Source organism: Mustela putorius, unplaced genomic scaffold (genome assembly GCF_011764305.1).
Source record: "Mustela putorius furo isolate JIRA1106 unplaced genomic scaffold, ASM1176430v1.1 tig00003913_pilon_pilon_pilon, whole genome shotgun sequence".
NCBI classification, from domain to species: Eukaryota; Metazoa; Chordata; class Mammalia; order Carnivora; family Mustelidae; genus Mustela; species Mustela putorius.
Genome location: NW_025422060.1, coordinates 3,538,414 through 3,547,598, shown reverse-complemented (window position 1 = coordinate 3,547,598; position 9,185 = coordinate 3,538,414). Strand labels below are relative to the sequence as shown.

Here is a 9,185-nt window from a genome sequence, read left to right as displayed (position 1 = left end):
AGTGAAGCCTTATTTTGTAATTTGGGAAAGAAGAACTGGTTGGTATTAGAAGTGGAAAAGAATCTGGACCTTTCTCTGGGCTCACAGTATGCAAGGTGGGATTCCCTCAAAACACTTGGCTCTGCTGAAGCGATCCAGAGGGAGCAAGGGACAGTAGCGGGAATATGATGTGACTTCCTGCATAATTTTTCTCTTATGTAGCTCTAGAGTATTGACTCCTTCCATTCTGCACTCCCCAGGCTTCTTTCGGCAGCCTGGGTCTTTCAGTAAACTCACTAAGGCGGTCCCTCTTTCTTTCCTGCCCTCTCTCTCCTCAGGTGTTCAAGTAAGCGGTCAATCACCCACCTCTGCATCTGCACACAGACAGACAGAAGGAAACTTTCAACTTTTTCCAAATGTGGGGGGAAAAAAAATCACATCTGCTAATATACTTAAAAAAAAACAAAACCAAACCACCCAGCTAGGAGTTTCCACAGGAACACTACAGACACCACAAAGCACAGGAAGAAATATGCCTTTTATTAGAAGTCTCATATGTACAGGGAAAGCTGTTTCTCACAGCTCCGGGAAGGCTGTGAGAAAGAGCCACTGTCATCCAAGGTCACCGTGCTGACATTGGTAACACCACTGAGTATCGCCACACATTAGGAACACAAAGAACCATTACACAGAAATGCAAAAAAGACAATAGGTACGTGTGGACATTTCACATATTTTCTAAAAACAAGTGGACACAAAAATACAATGTGCCAGTAAAAAAAAAATACGTATATCAGTACATGTCTTTTTTTTGTTGTTTTCTTTTTTTTTCTTTTCTTTTTTGTTAATACACGGTATGCCGAGCTTTCACCTCAAGCCTTTGCACCTCGGGATTTGCAGGCACTTTAGCAACCCAGCCATGGTTTACAGTACACGACGGTCAGACCGACAGCTGAAAACGGGAGCAACCAAGGTCCTCATGACCCCCACACACCTTACAATATTGACACGAGAGCCCAGGCTTTTGTTACCACTGTTTGGGGACACCAGAAGGTTTGCCGTGTGACAGAACAGCTTTTCCCTTATTTGTCTTCTTTGTCTCCGGGCAGAATTATTTGGGAGCCCGGATGGTATCACCAGGCAGAAATACAACGCACTAGGCAAATGTCATTTCCAACTGACTTTCAACACCATAGAGAGCAGATGAGTTTTGAGAATCCCAAAATGACTGTCTGATTTCTCTTTGTCCCACTCTATGCCCTTCCTGCCAACCTGTCAAATGCAAACTAATTAAAATAATTACTGGGATGTTGTGGGCCAGAAGCTCATCCTGGGAGAATTCTTTTCTCAGCTCCCACCTCCCACATCACGATACACACAGGGCGGGTGGGCTGGCTCTATCGGTCCCCAACCAGGAGTCTGTCCCTCTCCCACGCCCCCCACACAGAGCTGCGCTGACTCAACACACGTGTCAGGAACATGACTGAACAAGCGTATTTATAAACACGGACGAGAATGATCGCTTTATTGGTAATGTCGAGTTCTAAGGCAGTGGCAAAAGGACCCCCCATGATAACCAGACAGTGTTGGATATGGCTTAGCTTCTTTCATGGGATGAAGGAACGTTGCTGTGGCAAGGAGCTGAGGAGAGAACAGGGAAAACCATGCTGATTACAAAGTACTATAAATGACTGTGCTGTGAAGTACCATAAGGCCCCAATTTCTGGTGTCTGTCACCCATGCAGATCCGCCAGACACTGGGACGTCGCCTCACATCAAAGAAAACTGAAAGGGGAAAAAGAAGGATCCGGATCACCCTCACTTCAAGGTAATTTGTCACCCTAAGTTGTCAGGGGCCGAGATGCAGTACCACGGACAGCTCACCATGGGGGGTGGGGGCGGGGGCGGGGCACAGTCCTGGGACTCCAGAGAGACGCAGAGCACACGGATGCCTTGAACCGATGATTGTCGGGAGGCGGGAAATCCTTCCATGAAACAGACACTGGAGACATGGTGGCAAAGACATTAAGGCCTTCCACTTCTTTGCCCTCGTTGCGTAAAGGCACTGATACCAACAACAGAAATATTCCATAGTACCATCGAGGTTTTAAAAAAACTCCCAAAATACAAGTCTTCGTAAGAAAATGTCCTTTATTGCCTGACACGGAGCCTCCGCTCTTCTCCTGCTCAGGAATAGAAGGGTTTCCCTTTCTCAGGAGTCTGGAGTCTGTTCAGCCTAGCGACCTGAGAAGGGGAGGGGGGCACATCCTGCCGGAAGGGCCCCTTGGGAGGGGTATAACTGGGGTCCTGGACTTTCTTGTATGAGTCATAGTTGTTGAGCCCCTCTGGAGGAGGCGGCTGCTTCTTCATCTGCTGCTCTTTCCGCCTCTGCTCCTGGCGAAGGAGCTCCTGCGTCTCCAGCATCACCCTGGCGTTGAAGCCGTGCCCGCCCAGGTAGCCGTTCCTGGAGCCTTGGTAGCTGGAGTACCTGGGGTTCTCCTTGGCACTCTGGAAGCCTTCCCCGGGGGAGTAGTTCTGCTCCCAGGAATCCTGGGACACGGAGCTGGCGTTTTTCCTGCTTTGCCTAGAAAGCAAATCCCGAAGGTTAGTACAGGGGGGTTGGGAGAAGGGGAGAGAGAGAAAGGAAGCAAGGAGAGAGAGGGAGGGGGCGGGGGGACAAAGCAGGGTGGAGAGGCAGGGAAAGTGGAACATGCATTTGCATCTCTCGACCAAAGGTGCTGAGCTACAATCATGCATCACCCAGAGTGATGGGGGGAGGGGTCCCCGGAGGATTAAAACACGACTGTCAACAAACAGTGGCCAGACAGGGGAGAGAGCTAAGGGACTCCGTGGCATCCAGCAAAAAGGATCCTCTGACTGCGTCTGGATAGGCATTGTCTGTTCTGCTTGGGGTAACCGTATGTCCTGCCATTTAGATAGACACACCGGCAAGACGCTGTACAGGAGTATTAGAGATCTGGTAGCTTCGGCCCCAGCTGTAATTGCTCGTTTCAGAACGTTACAATTCAACCCTAAACAAGCAAAACAAATATTTTACACAGCTGCCACCATAATGCCCGAGTCTCGAGCTAATATGAAGTGCCCGTAATGGATTACGGTATGAGTTCAGTTATGAAAGATTTAAGTCTAGACTCCTATATGATGAAAAATGCAACAGGAGGTCCCTTAAAGCCCCGGCTTTCGAGATGTGTATGTCAGCAACTGACACTCTTCAGAAAACATGCTCATCAAGCTGGTGAAACCTGGAAGGCTGGAGAGTAAGCACTATTTTCCCACACACTGCACCCTCTCCGAGGGCTGGGACTGTCTCCTTCACTCATTTTCTGTCATCCCAGGATAGGGAAATAAATCAGAGTCATATAGAAATTTCGAAGTCTTATCACTTCTGCAATAAAGTTGCACATCATTTTCAGGAAACATTATTGTTCTGAAACATCTTTAATTTACTATCAAGTCTCTAGATGCTTTTATGAATTTACAATAAGATTGGCTATGATAAAGTAAAACAATTTGGTGCCAGAAAGGAAGACATGTCCTAATTTTTCGCCTTAAAAATGGAAGAGAGGAAGAGAGAATTGAGTAATAAAACAAAATATATTGCTCCATTTATCAAGAAGAAAATCATCTGGCGACAGTATGTAGTGCTCAGCCTTTCACATCAACACACACGACATGACGGAATGTTCAGGAAGACTCGTGTGAAGGGAAAATAAGGTCTAGGCAGCTACAGGGCTCCCACGGGCATGGAGAAATTTGCATTTTTGAACATTCAGAAGTGCTACCAATATGGTTTGGGATGAAATCTGCCCATTTTCCACATGGCCTAAAATGCAGCTGGGGATAGTTTCAATAAGGAAAATGAACTAATGTCCAGCATCATCTCTGGATATGACTAAGATTAATTGAGCGGTCCCCAGTATCTCTATCTGGCTCTCTTTTAATGGGAATCGGACCATTTGTACCATCAGCCCAGGCAAGAATCCTTAGATTTGATGGAATAGTTTATTTGCCTAAAGCACTGATTATCTTCACTTAAAAAGTCATAAATTAATCTGCCCAGGGACATGAATGATGGAAAGTGCCAGCTTGAAACCAGGGATTTGACATTAATCATGAAACTTTAATTAAAACAACGAACTTGTTACTGATGTTCCAGCAACAAAAGTGGAATTCCTTCATGGGTTAGTTATCAATTTAAAGATAACCAGAAATAGGCTGCAGAAATGTCAGCTCTTTTCCATTCTTAGCCTACTGAGATCCACTAACCGTCTCCACCCCCCAACCCCAGACTCTATAAAGCCCGAGGCTTTGCTCTATGGCACTCATGCACCAGAAGTGGAATTCTGAATCCTTTCAGGAAGACAGAGTCTTTCTTATTTAAACACACGGAGAAGTCACCAAAGGTCTGTTAGGGACAGACATTATGATGTGAGAGAAAGAATTTCTGGTAGCTAAAATATTCTTCAAATTAGGCAGGCCAGAGAGAAGAGAGCAGATCTGCCTGAGATATGAAGTAAGACACGTGGGGAAAGTACATACGTATGGGTACACACGCATGCACATGGGTACACACGCACGCATATGTGCCCATGCGCACACGCACACACACCCGTGCTGGCCCGTGCCCGTGCACGCACTCTTGGTAAGGAAACCACTGGTACCAATAAGCCCTTGATTAAGGAGAGGACGAGAAATGAGCAGCTCATAAAGAAACTCCAGAATAGAGCAGACAATGAGAGTTTTCTACACTAGGCTCAGGATCAAGTGGACAGAGATTCCAATCCTGTCTGCTACTCACCAGGTGTGTGATCCTGGGAGGGTTATACTGTTTGGGCCCAAATTGTCTCATCTGTGAAATAGGCTAGATACCTAATGGCATAGGATATGGGGAGAAATCAAGGAAAGAGGACGTGTCTAATGCTTCGAAAAGCATGGCACACAGTGAATGGTTAACTAATGGGTGTTGGAAGTATAGTTTGAAGGCCAAGTCACTTTGCCCTTAAAGATGAGCCTCTGGGTTTGGGGGGCATCTTTATGACCAACAGGGGAAAAAAATAAGCAAAAATAAGCATCTGTCCTTTGTCAGGAGGACTGGGCCGAGACCAAGATCTTAGCGGGAGAGACACCAAATAACTGAGGTGGTTTCACTAAGTGAAAGCAACCCCACTTCCTCAGAGACTGGAAAGGAGTTTCTGACTATCCCAGGATTTCTTAGTCAAAAGCCACAAATTAACAACAGCAGAAACAAAATATCAATCTCCTTTCGCTGAACTCCTTCATAACCAACACAAAGGTTTGTTTGGTCCTGGAAAGAGCCCACTCGAGTCTTCTGAATCCACTCAAAGCAAATGCCCGGGTTTGGCAGTACCTGCCACTCAATGATTACAACCACTTCCAAGATGGCCTAAAGACCACCACCCTGTACACCAAAGACCCAATGCTTCAGGAAAGCCATCTTTCTGTCCGTGACTGTAAGGGAACATACTTCTACTCAGTTTTAGAGTTGCCTTTTGAACACTAAGAAACTAATCTAGAAATGTTAAAAGGATTAAAAAGAAGAAAGTAAAAAAGAAAAAAAGATAACTAATTTAGGAATTCAAAGATTTAAAAAGAAATCCTAGTCTGGTTGAGAATTAAGTGTGCATTCACTCAGGTCTCTCCTTCCAAACGAGTGTTATTACCTGAGTTTCTTACTGACATTTCAAAATGTAACTCGAATTCTGTCTAGAGGTTTGTTAATTACAGTTAGAATTTACAAACCGCTCCCTCTGTATCCAGCCCTCTAATTCAAACCACCTTGTCCAATGCTACTGATACAAAGACGACCATTTGTTTGATTTTATGCTCCACTTTGCAAGAGAATTTCTGCTGTGTGTGAAGTCTTTTTGATATCAAATGCCACACCAACTTGTTTAGACAAAACTCAAATTGTCAACATCCAAAAGGCAGAGGTCAAGTGTCTTTAAAGAATCTCACATGTCAGAAATGTGGGTTTGACTCAAGCCCATGGAGGCTGTTGCAATCTCTCCCTGAGCTCCTCTTTGGTCTCTCTACCTTCCTCTAGATCTCTGCACACAGCCTTCGTCAAGGGGTGCCGCTCTACAGGGAGCCAAGCTGGGGGCAAGGTTCCGGAATCTTCCTCACAATCGCCACTCCCATTGAGAAACTGTTCTCTGATGGAAGAGAACAACAGGCTGTACAAGGCCTACCAGCCCTCTTGCCTGAAACTACAGCTCATTCTTTTTGGAATTTCTGCTTTTCTCCTACTAATACAGAACACAATGCCTGGTCCTAATGGGGCTTTGGTCAACCCAGAGGGATGTTCTGTCGCCACTGGCAGTGGTAGAAGGAGCCCCTTCCATGAATCAGATCCTTCTTCTGGGTTCTTCAGAAGGGAGAGGGAAGGCAAGCAAAGGCAGCTCAGAGAAGGAGGAGGTGGGGACAAGAGCAGAGGCTCAGTCTGGAATACTGGGCTACCTGGGAGCACGACCAGGAGAAAGTCAGCAGAAACACCCCATCTGTCCTTGTCCTCTTGCCCAGCACCGGGACCTGACGGGCTCTTCTTCTACCACGTGTCCTTCCAGGCCCTTGGCCACCATCTCTCCCACTTCCCTTCCTTAGCCGCATGCATTTCCCAACTCACTCCGCCCCTTACAGAAGCTTTCTGATATTTTTCCTTCATCTGTTACACTCTTGAACACCACAAACATTTAAGAAGCCAAACAATTGGCCAATAAAATCAGATCATAGCCCTGCACAGGCAATGCTGTTCCCATGGGCCACGACATGCGCCTGACCACCAGGTGGGTCTACCTGACCTAACTGCACTCATCTTTCTGATGCAAAGCAAGCCACACGGGCGGAGTGGAGGGCTTTGACACAGAACCCCTTTGTGTAGAATCCTTCAGGTGTTCTCCGTTTGATGCACTGAGCTGATTCATACAGTGGCCTTCTTCCAAATGCTAAGGGCAGTAGAGCACAGAGAAACTTTACACCTACTCCCATTAAAATTCCAGACTTGAGAACCAAAACCTTTGGTAGCAATGAGCCTTATGAAATTAGGGTTTAGGGCATGGGCAGGTTTGGGTTCTGAATGTTGGCAGAATCAGCTGTGAGACCTTAGGGGAGGTTACCTAATTTCACCTAGCTGCTTCCTTGTAGGACAACATGATTTCCAAGGTCCTGTCTAGACCTAAACTTCAATGACTCTTACTTAGACAGGACTAAATAAAAATATTCTCCTATTTAAAAGAAAAAGCCAGTCTCCTATTTAAAAGAAAAAGTAATTTCGTTTTCTAAGGAGATACAGCTTTATAGATTAAAAAAGAAAAACTGAATGAACAATACTACAATACTAATAATACTACGATCATGATAACTACAATAAAGTATTCAGCCTGGTAGAGAATTTCATTCATATCTTCATTCCCTTGTCTGATCTGCAACAATATAGCCAAGTCCCTCATGGTTATTATAGTGATTATTTAACATTTAAAGGGACTCATCATTCTTAAAAATTTGAAGGAAATCAAGACTACTTTTGTATCCGTCGGTCAAGTTTACATGTAGAAGCACTTGCCGCCCCGGCCCCCAGGGCTCTGCTTGCATTCCAGGCGATCCACCTGATACAAACATGGTCAACATAGTTTCTTTCCCACCCAAAATGTTTTTGTCACCTGCTTTTGAAACAGAACAAATGTCTGTTAGGAATTGTGATTATCGGAGTGCCTCCTGAGAAGTTTGGGAAGATGAGCGTTTTTAAGTGATTTTATTCTTTTTTTTTTTTTAAAGATTTTATTTATTTATTTGACAGAGAGAGATCTCAGGTAGGCAGAGAGGCAGAGAGAGAGGAAGGGAAGCAGGCCCCCTGCTGAGCAGAGAGCCTGATGTGGGGCTGGATCCCAGGACCCTGGGATCATGACCTGAGTGGAAGGCAGAGGCTTTAACCTACTGAGCTACCCAGGTGCCCCAAATGCTTTTATTCTTTACTGTGCATGGAGGAAATAGCTAAATGGAAAAAGGTCTATCATTTCAAAGTATTAGGGCTCAGTCACCCAAGAGACCCTACCAGCTTGTCAGCTAATGAGGTAGGCATCCCTGGGACTCTCTGGATCAGCACTGAGCAAAAGCAAGGATGGCAGGAGAGTAAGAAGAGTAAGATGCCCCCTGAGCACAGACCACAGAGCCTTCACCCCTACCCTTTCACAGAGCCCTGGATCCACACCGTACCAGACACACTAGTTGGCCTACCCAGCCAGGCAAAGGAAGAGTTAGCTTTCCATTTCTCAGCGGAAGAGACCGTCTAGTCCACGGCCCCCTCGGAAGTAGCAGAGCCAATACCAGATGGGAGGTGTGACCCCTCAGCCTAGTCCTCCTACGTCAGCTCATCTTGCTCTCAGTCGGGGAGTTTGGGGTGAGACCAGCAGCATCCCCTGCACAGGGAGATGGCCATGCAGGCTGAGCCATGCTCCCCTCCCCCCGCCTCTCACCCCCTACCCTCCACCCCACCACCACCCGGAGGCTGCTTTCCGCAGGGAGGCTGCTTCCTCGGCTACGGGCGAGAGTGGGAGAAGCCAGTGCGATGTGTCGCAGGGAGGGGTTTGCTACAGCCAGGGTGGCTGTGAGCTCAGGGCGAGGGCTCCTACCGGGGCAGGGAGCTGTACTGGCGCTGAGCCTGCTGGAACCCTTCGCGCTCCTCCTGCCGCTGGCGCTGCATCTGCACCTCCACCGACACCGAGTGCCTGCCGCTCTGCGCCGCCGCTCTGGAGTTCGGCTGCGGGAGGGAAACGCACATCGGTTAGCAAGAAGGGAAGGGTGGATGTCACCGGACAGCTTGACCCCGCTCCGATGCATAAGGATTGCCTCGGAAACACATTACACATTCTGTGAATTTTTAAAAAGCCCATGGCTGTGTTTTCTATTTGCTCTTCTGAGCACGCAGTACTCAAGCATCTTAAATTTTGATTATGGCTGGAGGATGGTCTGAAATTGAGAGGTCAACTTTTCTAGTCTTCCTCACGAGGTTTGGTAAATACCAACATTAGATACCACTTTGTATCCCATGTCTCTCTGGCAAACATAGGGGAGTGAGTCTGCTCAGAAGACCAGAGGAAACCAATGCCAAAAATAAACAAGTCCCTAAACATCTGCTACAATAATTCACAAAAGTGGGGGGAGTCCGTGAA

At 46.7% G+C, this 9,185-nt stretch overlaps 1 protein-coding gene across 15 annotated transcripts in view; it reads right to left on the bottom strand.

Annotated features, from left to right (window-relative positions):
• Positions 1-498: 498 nt before the first annotated feature.
• PARD3 (par-3 family cell polarity regulator) overlaps positions 499-9,185 on the bottom strand; it is a 653,655-nt gene continuing 644,968 nt past the window's right edge. For all 15 annotated transcript variants that reach the window (XM_045069142.1, XM_045069153.1, XM_045069147.1 and 12 more), the window contains 2 exons: positions 8,646-8,773; positions 499-2,563 (listed from right to left, as the gene is read on the bottom strand). In XM_045069142.1, the coding sequence (XP_044925077.1) occupies positions 2,167-2,563; positions 8,646-8,773 (525 nt within the window). In that variant the 3' untranslated portion in view covers positions 499-2,166. The remainder of the gene's footprint in view (positions 2,564-8,645; positions 8,774-9,185) is intronic.